The sequence below is a fragment of the Moschus berezovskii genome, chromosome 3, assembly GCF_049115385.1.
Source record: "Moschus berezovskii isolate FMDL1 chromosome 3, NW_MosBer_1.0, whole genome shotgun sequence".
Lineage (NCBI taxonomy): Eukaryota > Metazoa > Chordata > Mammalia > Artiodactyla > Moschidae > Moschus > Moschus berezovskii.
In genome coordinates, this window is record NC_142462.1 from 51,932,767 (window position 1) to 51,952,467 (window position 19,701).

At 37.1% G+C, this 19,701-nt stretch overlaps 1 protein-coding gene across 3 annotated transcripts in view; it reads left to right on the forward strand.

The window, feature by feature from the left end:
* The window catches only part of FAM185A (family with sequence similarity 185 member A), a 76,049-nt gene that overhangs the window by 36,591 nt on the left and 19,757 nt on the right, over positions 1–19,701 (forward strand). For all 3 annotated transcript variants that reach the window (XM_055420716.2, XM_055420715.2, XM_055420717.2), the window contains exons 6-7: positions 10,729–10,824; positions 15,062–15,196. In XM_055420716.2, the coding sequence (XP_055276691.2) occupies positions 10,729–10,824; positions 15,062–15,196 (231 nt within the window). The remainder of the gene's footprint in view (positions 1–10,728; positions 10,825–15,061; positions 15,197–19,701) is intronic.

Genomic DNA, 19,701 nt, shown 5'->3' on the forward strand with positions numbered 1-19,701 from the left:
CAGTGAGTTTCACTGCCCACTAGCAGGCCCTTTAGGCAGATGAGAATTTGAGAAATACTTATATGATAATGCTAGTAGTATTGTTGGATGGAATTGTGGGAATGTAAAGGGAAAACCATTCTTTCTAAAATTGGAAATAAATGCATTATTCAGTTCAGTCGCTCAGTCGTGTCCGACTCTCCGCGACCCCATGAATCACAGCACGCCAGGCCTCCCTGTCCATCACCAACTCCCGGAGCCCACTCAAACTCATGTCCACAGAGTCGGTGATGCCATCCAGCCATCTCATTCTCTGTCGTCCCCTTCTCCTCCCGCCCCCAACCTTTCCCAGCATCAGAGTCTTTTCCAGTGAGTCAACTCGTCGCATGAGGTGGCCAAAGTATAGTGTCAGACTTTGTTTTTTTGGGCTCCAAAATCACTGCAGATGCTGATCGCCGCCATGAAATTAAAAGACGCTTGCTCCTTGAAAGGAAAGTTATGACCATCCTTGATAGTATATTAAAAAGCAGAGACATTACTTTGCCAACAAAGGTCCGTCTAGTCAAGGCTATGGTTTTTCCCGTGGTCATGTATGGATGTGAGAGTTGGACTGTGAAGAAAGCTGATCACCGAAGAATTGATGCTTTTGAACTGTGGTGTTGGAGAAGACTCTTGAGAGTCCCTTGGACTGCAAGGAGATCCAACCAGTCCATTCTAAAGGAGATCAATCCTGGGTGTTCATTGGAAGGACTGATGCTAAAGCTGAAACTGCAAATGCATTATTACCCATACTGAAAAAGAATAGCAACAGCCAGGATGAAATGAACAGTAATTTACATCTTTGAAGATGGTTTCACACTGTATAACTGTGTAAGTTTTAAGGGCTTCCCTGGTAGTTCAGCTGGTAAAGAATCCGCCTGCAATGTGGGAGACCTGGGTTTGATCACTGGATTGGGAAGATCCCTTGGAGAAGGGAAAGTCTACCCACTGCAGTATTCTGGCCTGGAGAATTCCATGAACTGTAAAGTCCATTGGGTGGCAAAGAGTTGGATACAACTGGGTGACTTACATACACACACACACACACACACATACAAATTAATCTGGATGGGGTAGGGAGAGTGGGGAGTGTCTTTCTGTTTCCTCTTTCATTTTATTATCTCTGAGACAGTAAGTAAGCCACAGTGTTTTAACCTTAATAATAGTGTTCATTTCTTAAATTCCTTTAGTTCTTTGAATATCTCTATTAAGACTTTGGAAGAAAGTATGTTATGTCACTGTTTATATTGGTCTTAAAATTGTGTTAGCATTTGAAGACAGCCCTGAATATGGCGAAAACTAGTCCACATATATTTACCAAGTGCCTGCTCCATAGCAGGAGCTCATGTAGATACTGGGGAATATGTTGGTCAAAAGATATTGTTTTCATGCTTACGTTTGGGCTGAGAAGAAAGACAGTAAGTATGTGAATGACAAAAGATAATTTCACATAGTGTAATGAATAAATAAGAGAGGGTAACTAAGATCATGGTGTCTGGTCCCATCACTTCATGGGAAATAGATGGGGAAACAGTGGAAACAGTGTCAGACTTTATTTTTTTGGGCTCCAAAATCACTGCGGATGCTGATTGCAGCTATGAAATTAAAAGACGCTTACTCTCTGGAAGGAAAGTTATGACCAACCTAGATAGCATATTAAAAAGCAGGAGCATTACTTTGCCAACCAAAGTCCATCTAGTCAAGGCTATGCTTTTTCCCGTGGTCATGTATGGATGTGAGAGTTGGACTGTGAAGAAAGCTGATCACCGAAGAATTGGTGCTTTTGAACTGTGGTGCTGGAGAAGACTCTTGAGAGTCCCTTGGACTGCAAGGAGATCCAACCAGTCCATCCTAAAGGAGATCAATCCTGGGTGTTCATTGGAAGGATTGATGCTGAAGCTGAAACTCCAATAATTTGGCAACCTCATGCGAAGAGTTGACTCACTGGAAAAGGCTCTGATGCTGGGAGGGATTGGGGGCAGGAGGAGAAGGGGACGACAAAGAATGAGATGGCTGGATGGCATCACCGACTCGACAGACATGAGTTTGAGTGAACTCCGGGAGTTGGTGATGGACAGGGAGGCCTGGTGTGCTGTGATTCATGGGGTTGCAAAGAGTCGGACATGACTGAATGACTGAACTGAACTGAACGAATGTAATAGAGCAGAAAGAAAGCTGTCTCGTTTAGCAATCAGGAGAGTCTGTAGAAGAGATACTTGAATTAAGGTCAGAATAATGGGGAAAAGGGATGTAAAATTCTGGATGCACAGCTCCATAGATATAGAGGACAGCCAGTGCAAGCGTTTACGTGGAATGAGTTTATCAGTTTGCAGAGAAGATACATTCACAAAAATTGAATCTTTCATAAGCAAAGTGTCACTTTTCATTTATATATATCTTTAATTTCTCCTACCTTGTTTTATAGTTTCCAGTGTAGTGGTCTGAGATATCTTTGGTTAAATTTGCTTTTTTGACCCCATTATGAATGGAATTTTAGAAAGTTTCATTTTCTAATGGTCTGTTGCTGGTATATAAAAAAAAATACAACCGACCTTTATTCATGGACTATGTTTCTTGTGACCTTGCTAAATTTATTTATTTATTCTAAATAGTGTATTTTTTAGAATCCAGAATTCTTTTCTAGGTAGGCAGTCACTCCATTTGCAAATTAATACAGTTTTATCTCTTTCTTTCCAATCTGTTTTCCTTTTTTTCTCTTTTGCTTTATTAGGCTAGGAAGGTTCTACATCTCAATATTGAATAATAGTGGCAGATTGTTCCCAATCCTAGTATCCAGTATTAGAGGGAATACATTCAGTGTTTTCCCTTTTAAGTATGATGTTAGCTATGCAGGCTTTTTATTTTTTATTTTTTTTTGTAATTAATTAATTTTTTATTGGAGGCAAATTATTTTACAATATTATATTGGTTGGTTTTGCCATACATTGACATGAATTCGCCCCGGGTTTACATAAGTTCCCCCTCCTGAACCCCCCTCCCACTTCCCTCCTCCCTTTATCCTCCCTCTGAGTCATCCCCGCATGCCAGCCCTGAGCATCCTATAACATTATGCAGGCTTTTTATAGATACTCTTTATCAGACTGAGGAAATTCTTTTTATTCCTAGTTTCCTGAAAGTTCTTTTTTTTCTTTCCTTTGATCATGAATGGATGTTGAATTTTGTCAAATGTATTTTCTGTATTTATTGAAATGATTGCTTTTTCTGTTCTTTTTTTACTCTGTTAATGATCAACTGCATTGATTTTTGATGTTAACTAACCTTGTATGCATTGGAAGGACTGATGCTAAAGCTGAAACTCCAATACTTTGGCCACCTTATGCGACAAGTTGACTCACTGGAAAAGACTCTGATGCTGGGAGGGATTGGGGGTGGGAGGAGAAGGGGACAACAGAGAATGAGATGGCTGGATGGCATCACCGACTCGATGGACATGAGTTTGAGTGAACTCCGGGAGTTGGTGATGGACAGGGAGGCCTGGCGTGCTGTGATTCATGGGGTCGCAAAGATTCGGACACGACTGAGCAACTGAACTGAACTGAACCTTGTATTCCTCGGATCAACCATACCTAATCATGATGTAGTATCCTATTTATGGCAGAAAGTGAAAAGGAACTAAAGGGTCTCTTGATAAAAGTGAAAGAGGAGAGTGAAAAAGCTGGCTTAAAACTCAACATTCAAAAAACTAAGATCATGGCATCTGGTCCCCATCACTACATAGATGGGGAAATCATGGAAACAGTGGCAGACTTTATTTTCCTTGGCTCCAAAACCATTACAGGTGACTGCAGCCATGAAATTAAAAGATGCTTGTTCCTTGGAAGAAAAGCTGTGACAAGCCTAGACTGCATATTAAAAAGCAGAGACATTACTTGACTGACAAAGGTCTGTCTAGTCAAAGCTATGGTCTTTCCAGTAGTCATGTATGAATGTGAGAGTTGGACCATAAAGAAAGCTGAGCACTAGAGAATTGATGCTTTTGAACTGTGGTGCTGGAGAAGACTCTTGAGAGTCCCTTGGACTGCAAGGAGATCAAGCCAGTCAGTCCTAAAGGAAATCAGTCCTGAATATTCATTAGAAGGACTGATGCTGAAGCTGAAGCTCCAGTACTCTGGCCACCTGATGCGAACCAAGAGCTGACTCATTGTAAAAGACCCTGAAACTGGGAAGGACTGAGGGCAGGAGGAGAAGGGGGCGACAGACCAACCCAATGGACATGAGTTTCAGCAAGCTCCGGGAATTGGTGATGGACAAGGAAGCCTGGCGTGCTGCAGTCCATGGGGTCACAAAGAGTTGTACATGAGTAAGCGACTGAACTGAATTGATCCTATTTATACATGTTGGGTTGAGGTTACTAATTTTTTTTTTAAGATTTATTTTATTAATGGCTGTGCTGGGTCTTCGTTGCTGCATGTGGGCTTTCTCCAGTTATGGCAAGCGGAGGCTACTTTCTAGTTGCTGTGTGTAGGCTTCTCATTGCAGTAGTTTCTCTTATTGTGGAGCACAGGCTCCAGGGTGCGTGGGCTCAGTATTTGTGGCTTGTGGGCTTTTTGAGTACAGGCTCAGTAGTTGTGACGAATGGACTTAGTTGCTCCATGACTTGTATCTTTCCAGACCAGGGGTTGAACCCATGTCCCCAGCATTGTCAGGCAGTCTTTACTACTTAGCCACCAGGGAAGCCCAGTTGCTAATATTTTGTCAAGGATTTTATATTCATGTTTTTGATGAATGCTGATCTGTGATTTTTTATTTTTTAAAATCTGTAGGTTTTGTTATTAGGATTACACTATGCTTATAAAATGAATATATATATTCATATATAATCTCTGTCGATATGTGTGCACAACAGATGAGAGGAAAAGGAACACTTAGTGGGATGGGAACATGGATAAACATGAACAAGCAGTTCAGAGAAGAAATATTGTATATACGTGTACAGTGTTGTTTCACCTTACTGCTAATCAAAAGTATCTAAGTATAAACCATCATGATTTAAAACACTGATAATGTCCATTGTTGGGAAAGTTAGGGTGAAACAGGGATTCCCATCAATTGTTAGTTCAGATATAAATTGATCATTATGTAAGTCAGTTTGTAAATGTATATTAAAATTGGAAGCATCTACATTTGCTTTGTTCTAGCACTTCCTCTTTTACAACTTTATTTCAAGGAGAGAATCTGGTAAGGATATAAGGATATATATATGAGGATATAAAGATATGTACATGATATATGTATATATCATCTCTGTTTTTAATAGCAAAAGAAAGTATACATTTTAGGTTGTTCCCAGTAAGAGAATAACTAAATATAGTATGATACAGTCATAAAGTGAATGTTCTTCAGCCTTTAACAATATAATTACTTAGGTCTGTAGTATACATCATAGAAGGATATTCCTGACATTTAATTTAAAAAATAGCAAAACATTGTACTATTATTTCAAAATATGCTTTCATATTGAGTATTAAATCAGAAAAAATGAGGGAGGGAAGGAGAATGAGAGTGGAAGTAAGAGGAGAGCACAGCAGAATTCATCCAGAATTTATATAGAAATCAAAGTTGTTTGGATCCTGTTACAGGTTTCTTCCTTTGAATATATCTTGACCTAAGTCACTGATTTGTGGGAATAGATCCCATTTTTACTGACAAACTGAGCAGGACATGCCATACAATTTAATCAGAAGCCCACTTGAGCTCTTTTGTAAGTCAAAAGTTAGCATTGCTGATTTTTTGTTTCATAAGAGCATACTGTGTAAAAGATTAAATATATAAACAAATAAGCTGACATAATCTTTATGCAAGTCATTATAGTACTAGTTACTTACTGTGATATGCTATTTCTCACTTTAATAGATTAGATGGAAACAACTCTGTTAGTGCTAGAAAGTAATAAGCAATCAGGGTCAAAGAAGAGTCAGAACTGCCGAGACAACAGTTTTTTTCATTTCCGTAAGCAAGAGTTGTGTACCTATCTGAACATTACTGAAGTCTTAGAAAAAAGAACTGATTTTACTAAACTGATTTTACTACACTGATTTACTAAACTGATTTTACTAAATTTTACTAAATTTACTAAATCTTTGTCTTAAATAGAATCAAATATAACATTGTGATTTTTTGTGGGGATGGAAGCTCATTTTCTTAAAATGTTTTGTTTTAGGAGCAGCAGACTTTATCTGTAAAGAGCCATATAGTAAAATTTTTGGACTCTGTGAGCCACATAGATTCTATGAATAATCCGCAGCTTTCTCATTTTGATATTCTAGCAGCCATTGACAGTATACAAACAAATGGATGTGTCTGTGTTCCAGTAATACTTTATTAATAATAAGAAGAGGTGGACTGTAATTTGATGACCCTGCTATAGAATCTAAAGACCATTGTTGTTATGATTTTGGAGAAATGTTGGGTCTGGTACCTTAATCCCAAAGGTGACAAGTGGGTAATGTTTATTTGAAATTTATTGATTGGTTGATTTTTGTTTTCCTTAAATCAGAAGATTTGTTGGACAAAGTTGAGGCAGCTCAGAAAATCAAGACAGCCTAATTAAAGTCACTTCATAACTTGAGTTTTGAGAAATTGAGATCAGTAGAAGTAAAACAATTACAAAGAAACAAAAAGTGATTTAGGTACCTGAGAAGGAAATTTGTTAGTCTACCAGAGGTTTCAAAATATTGGAATGGATGTAGAGAAAAAGCTATACAATATTATCAAATTGGAATATTAAGAGACTAGAGATGATACAGGTATTATATTGTCTGATTTCAGGAAAATAGATTGTGTTATCTCCATGATTCCTTTTAAGAAGAATATGTGTAATTATGGTCCTTTAAATCTAGTTTAGATAATATAATTGATCTGCTTCTTAGATAATGTCCTCAATCACTTGGATTTTATATATACATTCTAACCTACATACAAACTGAGAAGGCAGTGGCAACCCACTCCAGTATTCCTGTCTGGAAAATCCCATGGACGGAGGAGCCTGATAGGATGTAGCCCATGGGGTCGCTAAGAGTCAGACACGATTGAGTGACTTCACTTTTACTTTTCACTTTCATGCACTGGAGAAGGAAATGGCCACTCACTCCAGTGTTCTTGCCTGGAGAATCCCAGGGATGGTGGAGCCTGGTGGGCTGTGGTCTGTGGGGTCGCACAGTCAGACTTGACTGAAGCAACTTAGCAGCAGGAGCAGCAGCTACATACAAAAACCCTGTTCTTCCTAATTTCCCTAATACATTTAGAGCTCTTTTAAAAGCTGACGTTGTATTAAAAAATTGATTATGTATATAAAAATCCTAATTTTCCCTAAGCTTATATTTTTTTAAATAGTATCTTTCTTCTGGAATACCTGGTCATCTTCCATTTTTAAAAAATCAGTAGGAGAAAGCAGGACTTGATAGTAGATAATGATGGATAAGGAGGCCTGGCGTGCTGTGATTCATGGGGTCGCAAAGAGTCAGACACGACTGAGCAACTGAACTGAACTGAACTGAATGGTGGAATAGAAGTTGCTCACCCAGCCTTACTTTGCCTGTTCTATGTTCCCTCTTTTGGAAGGCACTGCCAGAAGCTGTGTACTGGAAATTATATGTTTTAAAAAGGGATATTTTCATAGTTTTTTTTTGAGGGAGGGCTGGTAGTAGCAGTTGCCTGTGTGTTTCTTATAAGCCCAGCCTGCTATAAGCTACCTTCCTAACACAGAATACCTAGGGGCAGGACATTAATTTAGAAAATTTTCCTCAAAGTGACCTTAAAATTCTGCCTTTGCAAATCCTTTACATCCTGTATATAAAATTTGTTCCTTGTTCTTGAAATTAGTGTAGCTTTGGAAGTATAGAAATCTAATTGCGAAATCATTATCTTTTGTGTTGCTGTTCCTTAGTTATCTGCATGTTGAAATGAGGTAAAATTATAAAAATTCAGAAGAACTTTCTGAATGTGTGAACAATTTCAAGAGAATTCTCCCTTTAACTCAAAGAAAATAGAAAAGTTTGTAATGTTAGCCTTTTGAGCTTAGTTGTTATTCTTTGCTTAATAGCAGAGTATATATTACAAATATCTATTTATTTGGTTATATGTAGTGTTAGCTGGTAGCTGACATCAGTTTTTCCTTTTTGTGTGTGTAATTTTCCAGGAAGACTCAGTGGTCTCTGTCAGATGAACAAAATCTTTTTCCAAAGTTGTGGTGATAGAAAACTCTCTGTGGGATTTTATTTATTCCAGTCAGTATCTGTACTAGTAATTTTTGTTCATTTAATCTCTAATGCTTTTTTCCTTAAGGCTTCTTCCATGATCTATAATGGAATTTCTCTGTTTTGTGAATCTCCAAAAAATGAAATTCTATGAATGAAGCCTTAATTTGACTCTTGGTAATTAATTTTTAGTTCCATTCATTTGTATTAAAGTGAAAAGTGAGGTTGCTCAGTCCTGTCTGACTCTTTGCGACCTGATGGACTGTAGTCTACCAGGCTTCTCTGACCATGGGATTCTCCAGGCAAGAATACTGGAGTGGGTTGCCATTACATAGCTTTTAAAATGTTACCTTTGCTTTCTCTTTTGAAAGCACATCTTGAATTTTAATTTTTTTGACAGCCTCCAGTGGGTAGGCCAGTATTAGAGCTCAAGACTGATAACATGAGTGTATAATTTATTAATGGGTTAGGATATGATTACTTAGCTGTTGTTTATGTCCCATGTGAAGAGAAAAAGAAGTGAAAAGCATTGTTTATGAGCTATATAAAAATCTTGTGGGTTTCCCCTAGAAAAAGCAAGAAATTAAATATTGTTTCAAATATTTTACTTTGTTCAACTTGGGGTAATACAAGTTGTATTATTTTGTAGTTTATTTTTATTTTTTTTTACCATAATATATTTCTACTTGGCTTCTTTAGGATGCAGTAAGCAGTTTTTCTTTAGGATGCAGTAAGGCAGGAGAAGGGGATGACAGAGGATGAGATGGTTGGATGGCATCACTGACTTGATGGACATGAGTTTGAGCAAGCTCCGAGTGTTGGTGATGGACAGGGAAGCCTGGCGTGCTGCAGTCCATGGGGTCACAAAGAGTCGAACACTACTGAGTGATTCCATTGAATTGAATTGATTGAAGACGTTTTTATAGGAGTTTCTCTTGGTATCTGAGGAGAGAAATATTCATCTTTGTCCAGCTGCTGCTGCTGCTGCTGCTAAGTCACTTCAGTCATGTCCGACTCTGTGCGACCCCATAGATGGCAGCCCACCAGGCTCCCCCATCCCTAGGATTCTCCAGGCAAGAACACTGGAGTGGGTTGCCATTTCCTTCTCCAATGCATGAAAGTGAAAAGTGAAAGTGAAGTCACTCAGTTGTGTCCGACTTTTTGCGACCCCATGGATTGCAGCCTACCAGGCTCCTCCGTCCATGGGATTTTCCAGGCAAGAATACTGGAGTGGGTTGCCATTACTTTCTCCACCTTTGTCAAGCAACTCCATGTCATTTATCTCCAGTGGCTTAACTTCCCAACTTCAGTGTTCACTTGTGACACTTAAAAATTAAATACATTGGATCTGATAAACGGCATTTTGAATATAGGTTAGAGATAAATTATAAATTATTTTGAAGTCACATTTTAAACTATTTATTCCCAAGTTTTTGTCTTTTTTAAAGTCTTAAACATTTATTTTAAAGAAGAATGATGGTTCCTTTGTGAGTATACAAATTTTTTTCTTCACATTTTGTAAAAAGTGTATAATTTTTGGCATTATTTTCACCATACTCCCTAATTTGTTTCTACCTTGAAGTAATAAAAGCACCTAATAAAATATGCTTTTTTATGAGATCTGTCTAAAAACTATGCTTTGATCTTCAAATAGGACAATCAAATAGACAAACAGGACAGTCGAATAGAAAAAGTTCTGTGGGAAAGGATGAAAAAGGAGAAGCTACACAGCACCGACTTTTCACCACAGTTATCTTACTTCTTTATCTGACTGTCAGCTTTCCCTGAAACTTGAAATGTTGGATGATTGAAAACTGGGTTCAGTGATGACAAAGGGAAATCTGAGTGTCAAACCAGAACCATCTTAATTATGATTTTCTTCCGTTGACTTAAAGATAATCTGTCCAGTTCCCAAACTTGAAATATTTAGATATAAATGAACTTCACCCACTTTTCATGTCATTCCTTCCCTTCCACATCTCTCTAAGAAATGCAGTAAAACCTTATGTATTGTAGTCTTTCACTGTTAGCTGCACTTTTTAGTACTCGCTCATTTGCTAAAAGGAGAAAATATAAGAGTTTTCTTTTTATTAACTTTGCTACTACTTCTATGTGAGTGTGAGATAGAATTCTTTAGTAAATATTGAAAGTTGATAATAAGCTAAATGTGTCAATGATGCTTAATTGTTTGGGTTGTCATTACTTCCATAATATCTTTCCTATGAATTGGATTTTAGATTAAACATGTTTAGAGTTAAGTTTTGGAGGTTACTGCAGACATAGGGATTTTCTTATTAGTTACCTAAGTGTAGATTTGTAGACCTCTGATTCTGTTTTCATTTTTAAAGCAAAAGATGGTATGGTTACAAGGAAAATAGAAAACCTTCAGGACTCTTAGCTCCTTATCCTAATGCTGAAGTAGAGCCTTTTATTTCAAGTTTATAATTCCAGTTACTCAGATAAGAATGATTATGCTTATGGTTCTTCCTCCTAGATTCGTCTTCTGGATGTCTAAATGCCTTGGCTCAGCAGGGTGCCATCGATGTTTATGTCAGTGAGCTGGGAAAAGTGGAATTGAAAGTCCATAAAGGTTAGCCAAGTGGAATGTTTTATTTTGACATATGATATTAGGAAGATTTTATGTAACACTCAGGAAGCAGATGGTCAAATTATCTTATTTACACTGACAGAGATTTCAATAAAATTTTTCTCTATTAGAACCTGATTTAAAGACTGGAATACTGGCCCTCTAGACCAATGATCTTTGAAACTTTTGGAATAGATGGCCATGAAGACTATCTTTTTTTTTTGTATTACAAACATGATGTTGTAATTTATTGACTGTTATTTTGGAATTTTTCAGTTTAATGTCTGAAATAAATACTCTTTGGAGGAAAAGAGTTCTCATACATTCTTTTGGTAGCTTTCCTGCTCCCTTGTAAGAGGACTTTCTCAGGCCATTATGCTAGAGTAATACTTTTAAAGGTATGATCCTGAAATAAATGTGTCACCAAGAAGGTCCTCTAAAGTGATTATTAACTAAGTCTCTCGTAGCAGGGGTCGCGAACCCCTGGGCCACGGACCAATAGTGGTCCCTGGTCTGTTAGGAATTGGACTGCACAGCAGGGGGTAAACAAAAGACCAGTGAGCAAAACTTTATCTCTATTTACAGTCATTCCCTATCCCTTGTGTTTTGGCCTCATCTCAGGAAAACAAGCTCAGGGCTCTCACTGATTCTGCATTATGATGAGCTGTATAATTATTTCATTATATTATCACAATGTCATAGTAATAGAAGTAAAGTACACAATAAATGTAATGTATTTGAATCATCCTGAAACACCACTGTCTGACCCCGGTCTGTGGAAAATTTATCTTTCACAAAATCTGTCCTGGTGCCGAAAAGGTTGGGGACTGTTGTAGTATCAGACTTATGATGTGTCTCTTTCTGTAATCTTATTTCTAATACAAATAGCTTATCCTAAGAGTTCAAGGCTTTCATGAAAAATTGCATACTTTTTAATCACCTGAAGGCTGAATATACAAGTCTTTGTGTGCATGCATGCACATAGATGTACACGTGCCTGGTGATAAGTGACTTGGGTACTTGAAGTTGCTTAGCTTTAGGGCTTAAGTGATCTGGGTTCGGCAAGTTAAGAACCATACCTCTATATAAAATCTTTTTTTAGAGAAAATCTGGAAGCTCTTGCATATAGGCGAGAACATGGCTATGTTTATAACAAGGAAGAAACCTCCATAGAGACCAGTTGTTCCTGTTGTTAGTAATTTCTTTGTCATGTTGGTTTAGTACTTTTTTTGTTCAATGAGACTCTCTTCTCAGTATCAAAATGAAACTACAAGCATAAATATGTGAAACTGAAGTTATTACTGATACACAGGTATTATTTGATTTCTAAAGATCACATTTTTTCCTTTTAAATAAGATAATATTATGTTCTCACTAAATTTCTAACAGCTTCAGTAATACTATTTAGGATATTTTGTAAATGTCAAAAAATTCATATACTTGCATTCTTGTATTGTGAAGACCTAAGGAGAAAAACCATTGCTACATTTAATGTAACCAGTAACAGAGTAAAAACATTTTGGATAGCTCTTACATGGAAATCATTTACTATTTTGTATGAATGGGCAAAAAAGTAAAAGCAAACAAAAAGCATTGTTAATCTTCATCCACTTGAAGTATTTTTAACTATTATTTGGATTGTTTTTCCAGTAACTTACTGAAATAGCACATGATATTGCAAGATTTGATTAGAATTACAATTTTATGTTTTCTCCTCTTGGGACCATGATACTGGCAGGAGCGTAAAGATAACTGGAATCAAAGTTTTCTGTCTTAATTCAAGTCTCTTAATTCTCACTAGACTTGGGAGCACTAACTTTCTGGAGTGATGGAAAGTTTTCACAATTTTGTTGCTTACTAGTTAGTAAAGACATCTGGAATCCTTTCCAGTTCCATCACTGTCTTGCTGAAGGGTTTAAGAGCCAACCACTGGAGTCTCCTCTGCTGTCCTTTAAGCCCCTGTAGTCATTTTGCCAAGTGAAAAAAACTGTCACAATGCTTATTTCCTCTCTTCCTATGAAAGTTAACATGGTGACCTTATGAGTTCATTTGAAAAGGCTATGTTTATGCTTGAGAGTCAGAGTTGCATCTGGGTACTGACTTTTGCACTTAAAATTTTTCCTTGATAAAGCCTTTAGTCTTAACCATATAATATCCCTTCAATAAATGATGCTATTGTTAGTATTCACTTTTTAATTTTTAAAAAATGGTATTGATGTCAGTAGCCATGAAGCACTTTTTGAAGTGAAAAGAGGTTGAAGATATAATAGGTGCTGCCCTTTCTAAAGAAGATAGAGTTAGAGATGGCACTTAGGGTAGAGCTTTCAAAAATCGTGAAACTTCATTCACAGATAGGAATGGAGTTTTTATAGTGATAGTTTTTGCTCTTTAAGGGTGTGGAGAGATAAGGATAGAACTCTTTGCATCAGTTAACATTTTTAAGACTCCCACAGATTTACAGTCCCTTTATTTAAGCAAGGAGATCCAACCAGTCCATTCTAAAGGAGATCAATCCTGGGTGTTCATTAGAAGGAATGATGCTAAAGCTGAAACTGCAATACTTTGGCCACCTCATGTGACGAGTTGACTCACTGGAAAAGACTCTGATGCTGGGAAAGGTTGGGGGCGGGAGGAGAAGGGGACGACAGAGAATGAGATGGCTGGATGGCATCACCGACTCTGTGGACATGAGTTTGAGTGGGCTCCGGGAGTTGGTGATGGACAGGGAGGCCTGGCGTGCTGTGATTCATGGGGTCATGGAGAGTCAGACATGACTGAGCGACTGAACTGAACTGAACTGATTTAAGCACAGAAAAAAAATATATTTTTAAAATTATCACATTTGATGTATTTAGAGATAAAGTTTTAAAACCTTTAGTAAAGGTTTTTTAAATCCATTATTTTCTACATTTTAAAGTATATTTGGTAGAAGAACATGGATCTTCTATTTATCCTGACATTTTCCTAGTTTGCTTTTGAGTTTTCCTAAAGCCCTCATAATATGTTTTTATGGGCAGCTCCTATTTAAGTAGCTGACATTGAAACTCTGAAAAGCAATTTGTTTTTTAAATAAGATAAACCAGTTGTAGTAATGTGCTTTGTTCCCCCCTTTTTGAGGAGTAAATACTAAACTTCATCAGTTTTAACTCCAGATTTCCAGCTCCCATTAGAAAGGCTGCGAAGATACAGAATTACTTAGGGAAACATAAGCTGATGTTAACCAGACTGGAAAGCACACAGTGACCCGTAAACAAAAGCCTTCTAGAAGAAATCTTTACAACATTCACAACAGTTGTCATCCTGACCTTCTTTGTGGACAGAGATGAGGTTACTGTTTTATGGGACGGGCCTTTTATTTATTTGATATGTGAGACATGGAGAAAGAAAACTCTTGAAATGAGAATGTACTGGTGAATTTTCATTGCAACCCATGTAATTGTTTTGAAAAATGACTCCTCCTTAACAGGTGTTTTGTTGTTGTTTTGGTAAGATTGTAGTAGAAATAAAGTTGAGTGTCTTGCTTCAAGTACCCCAAAAGAAGTCTGTAATCACTAAAAGAAACATTAGTGAGTTTAAATCTAAATATTCCTTTTTAAATTTTTGTTATTGACCCTCCCCTCCCCCACAAACAAGGTACTATTGAAAGCATAAGAGCTCAGGGTTCTAGTTATGTTATAGTGATCAGTGAGATCACAAGTCTGGGAATACAGTGAGGTAGCAGTGTATGAAATACTGCAATGATTAACAGCACTGGTTTGTTGTCATTGCAGTGGATCTCGATTCTAGCAATAGCTATCGTGGAAACTTGAGCAAGTTCTTACCTGTAAAATTGGGAATACAGTAATACCTCATAAAGTTGAGAGGGAAATTAAAAGATAATATAATGGTGTCTGGCTCTTAGTAAATGCTCAATTAATGGTAAATTCTGTCTGTAAGCTGCATGTCTATTAAACTCACTTTTCCGGTACTGGACAAGCTAAGACTATTGGCAAAAGAAGAAATAGTAGTTCCTGATGGCCTAGTGGCTCATATTCTTGACAAAAGATACTGTGATTGCCTTGGGAATAAGAGATGTTGACCACCTGAGAGTGAGGAAAAGATAGTGCTATTTAAATCAAATATACTGATGAATAAAGACAGACTATTGGGAGCAATGCTATTCTTTAAATAATTTTTATAATAGTCTCCAGTACTTTTTATTTCTTTGCATTAAATAAACTCTCCTTTAAATTTATCACAGGCTCTATTCTTGTCAAGGTTGCATCTTCTCTTCAAGCTTATTTACAGTTATCAGGGAAAGAGATTGATGTGAACTCAGATGTCCATGTTGAAGAAATGAATGAAGCTCATAGAGATGATGGTGTGATAATTACTGGTAAGGAGACTGCATTTTGCTATGTAAGATGAATAGTCATTGTCCATCTATAAGTAGAAATATGCTATACTTAACTGCAGCTTTAGTCTTTTATTCTTTCTGTTTGACACATTTTTCTTCCAGCTGCTTATCAGTAATACAATTGCAGGCATTTAGTCCTGTTGTTGGATAAAGTAGATTTTAAAAACTTTCCTGTCAAAGAGATTTCATTTATATAGTCATCCATCAATATAAATTTGAGTTGCTTCTACCCCTTGTCTACTGTGAATAATGTTGTCATGAACATAAGTGTGCAAACTTAGCCTTTAAAAGGAAGGCAGTCTTGTTACATGCTTACAACATCAGTGCACCTTGAGGACACTATAGTAAGTGAAATAAGCCAGTCACATAAAGACAAATAATGTCTGATTACGTTTACATGGGATATGTAAAGAATCAAAATAGAGAAAGAGGAAAATGGGGCGTTGTTCAGCAGGTATAAAGTTTCAGTTTGAAAGATGAAAAAGTTCTGGAGATCTTTTGCACAACAATGTGAATATACTTAACACTACTAAACCGTAGATTTTAAAATAGTTAAAATGATTATAATTTGATAAAATGACTAATTTTTGATTATAATAAAGAACAAAATAAAATGGTAAATTTTATTTTCTGTGTTTTTTACTGTAACCAAAAATCTCTTTTTTTTTTTTTCTGGCATAGTTGCTTTCTAATTCTTGGTCTTAAAAATCAACTACAGTTGACCCTTGAATAACAGGGAAATTGTGGTCATTGGTCCCCCACCCCAGTGCAAAGTCAAAATTCCACCTGTAACTTTTCAGTCAGTCCTCCATATTAGTGGTTCCACATCTGTAGATTCAACAAACTGCAGATCATATAGTAATGTCATATGTATTATTTTTAAAAAATCTGTGTGTAAGTGCATTCACATAGTTCAAACTTGTGTTCTTCAGTTTGAACTATAAACACATATATTATATTGTAAGCTATGCAGTTAACTTTGTATAATTGTAATAAATAAACAGGAGTTTGGTGTGGTATTGTGCACATTGTAAACTTGATCTTTTAGTTTGACAAGTTCTTAATTCCAAAAATGTGTAAAGTTTTTCTACATTTTTTCTAATTACCTTTGGCTATACTGATAGCTGATACTGCTTCAAAAAAGATTTATGGTCTGGAAAATACATTTATATAGTAAAAAAAAGTAATAAGTAATGCTGGTAAACTTCTCCTTTACATCTTACCAGAGTGTAATTGAGACAGACATTGAAATCACCATGAGGTTTTGATATAATTATATATATATACACAAGATTATTTTAAATTGCTGGGCTCTTAATTTCAAATGCGTTTCCAATATCCCGCATTTGCACTCTCCTCATGGTTGCTGGTTTTGATATCATATTTATGTGTGAATGATTCCCTATCTTTATTTTATGTTTGTCTTTATTGGTGAGCTTTCCTATTTGTAATTTGTTGCTAGTTGTGGCCTTTTCTTTTCCACCTAGAGAAGTTCCTTCAGCATTTGTTTCAAAACTGATCTGGTGGTGCTAAATTCTCTTAACTTTTCCTTGTCGATAAGGCTTTTGATTTCTTCATCAAATCTGAATGAGAGCCCTGCTGGGTAGAGTATTCTTTGTTGTGGGTTTTTCCACGTTCATCACTTTAAATGTATCATGCCACTTCCTTCTGACCTGGCAAGTCTCTGCTGAAAAACTCAGCTGATAACCATATGAGGATTCTCTTATATGTTGTTTGTTGCTTTTCTTTTGTTGCTTTTAATATTTTATCTTTAATGTTTGCCAGTTTGATTAATATGTGTCTCAGTATGTTCTTCCTGGGATTAATCCTGTAATGGACTCTCTGTACTTCTTAGACTTGAATGTTTCCTTTCCCGTGTATTCTAAACTATTATCTCTTCAAATATTTTTCCTCCCTTTCTCTCTCTCTTCTCCTTCTGGGACCTTTATAATGTGAATGTTGGTGCATTTAACATTGTCCCAGAGATCTCTGAGTTTGTCTTTGTTTCTTTTCATTCTTTTTTCTCTATTCTGTTCCATAGCAGTGATTTCCACCAATCGGTCTTCGAACTCACTCACTCATTCTTCTGCCTCATTTGTTCTGCTTTGATTCCTTCTAGTGTATTTTTCATTTCAGCTATTGTACTGTTCATCTCCATTCCTTAAGGCTTCTACTTCTTTATTAACCATTTCTTGTATCCTCTCAGTCCATGTACCACTCATTTTCTGAGATCTTGGACCATCTTTACTATCATTTCTGTCAATTCTGGTAGTTTGCCTATCTTCACTTCACTTAGTTGTTTTTCTGTAGTTATATCTTGTTCCTTTGCCTGGGACATATTTTGCTGCTATCTCATTTTATCTAACTTTCCATGTTTGTGGTTTGTTTTTCTCAGAATTATAGTTCTTCTTAGTTCTATTATCTGCCTCCTGGCAGGTGAAGTTGGCCTCAGGTCTTGAGCAGGCTTCCTGGTGGGTGGAACTGGTGCCTGGCCACTGGTGGGTGGAGTTGGGACTTGTCACTCTGGTCAGGGCCGTGTCAAGGAGTGTATTTATAGGAAGCTCTTGGCTCAGGACCAAGAAACGGAGTAGCCCTCATGGTCAACAAAAGAGTCCACAATCCAGTACTTGGGTGCAAAACAACGGAATGATCTCTGTTTGTTTCCAAGACAAACCATTATAATATCACAGTAATCCAAGTCTATGCCCCAACCAGTAATGCTGAAGAAGCTGAACAGTTAGTTCTATGAAGACCTACAAGACCTTATAGAACTAACACCCAAAATAGATGTCATTTACATTATAGGGGACTGTAATGCAAAAGTAGGAAGTCAAGATCTGCCTGGAGTAACAGGCAAATTTGGCCTTGGAGTCCAAAATGAAGCAGGGCAAAGGCTAATAAGAGTTTTGCCAAGAAAATGCCCTGATCATAGCAAACACCCTCTTCCAACAGCACAAGAGAAGACTCTACACATGGACATCACCAGGTGGTCAACACTGAAATCAGATTGATTATTTTCTTTGCAGTCAAAGATGGAGAAGTTCTATACAGTCAGCAAAAACAAGACTGGGAGCTGACTTTGGCTCAGATCATGAACTCCTTATTGCCAAATTCAGGCTTAAATTGAAGAAAGTAGGGAAAAATCACTAGACCATTCAGGTATGACCTAAATCAAATCCCTTATGATTATACAGTGGAAGTGAGAAATAGATTTAAGGGACTAGATCTGATAGACAAGAGTGCCTGATGAACTATGGACATAGGTCCATGACATTGTATAGGAGACAGGGATCAAGACCATCCCCAAGAAAAAGAAATGCAAAAAAGCAAAATGGCTGTCTGAGGAGGCCTTACAAATAGCTCTGAATAGAAGAGAAGTGAAAGGCAAAGGAGAAAAGGAAAGATATACCCATTTGAATGCAGAGTTCCAAAGAATAGCAAGGAGAGATAAGAAAGCCTTCTTCTGGGATCAACGCAAAGAAATAGAGGAAAATAATAGAATGGGAAGAACTGGAGATCTCTTCAAGAACATTATAGATACCAAGGGAACATTTCATGCAAAGATGAATGCAATAAAGGACAGAAATGGTGTGGACTTAACAGAAGCAGAAGATATTAAGAAGAGGTGGCAAGAATACACAGAAGAACTATACAGAAAGATCTTCATGACCCAGATAATCATGATGGTGTGATCACTCACCTAGAGTCAGACATCCAGGAATGCAAAGTCAAGTGGGCCTTATAAAGCATCCCTATGAACAAAGCTAGCAGAGGTGATGTAATTCCAATTGAGCTAATTAAAATCCTAAAATATGATGCCCTGAAAGTGCTGCACTCAATATGCCAGCAAATCTGGAAAACTCAGCAGTGGTCACAGGACTGGAAAAGGTCAGTTTTCATTCCAATCCCAAAGAAAGGCAGTGCCAAAGAATGTTTCAAACGACTGCACAATTGCACTCATCTTACACGCTGGCAAAGTATTGCTCAAAATCCTCCAAGCCAGACTTCAAGAATATGTGAACCGTGAACTTCCAGAGGTTCAACCTAGATTTAGAAAGTAAGGCAGAGGAACCAGAGATCAAATTACCAACCTCCGCTAAATCATCGAGAAAGCAGAGAGTTCTGAAAAACATCTACTTCTGATTTATCAACTATGTCAAAGCTTTTGACAGTGTGGATCACAGCAAACTGTTGAAAATTCTGAAAGAGATGGGAATACCAGACCACCTGACCTGCCTCCTGAGAAATCTGTATACAGGTCAAGAAGCAACAGTTAGAACTGGACGTGGAACAACAGACTGTTTCCAAATTTGGAAAGGAGTACATTGTATATTTTCAACCTGTATATTGTATGTTGTAACCCAGCTTATTGAACTTCTGTGCAGAATACATCATGCGAAATGCTGGGCTGGATGAAGCACAAGCTGGAATCAGGATTACCAGAAATATCAATAAACTCAGATATGCAGATGATACCACCCTTA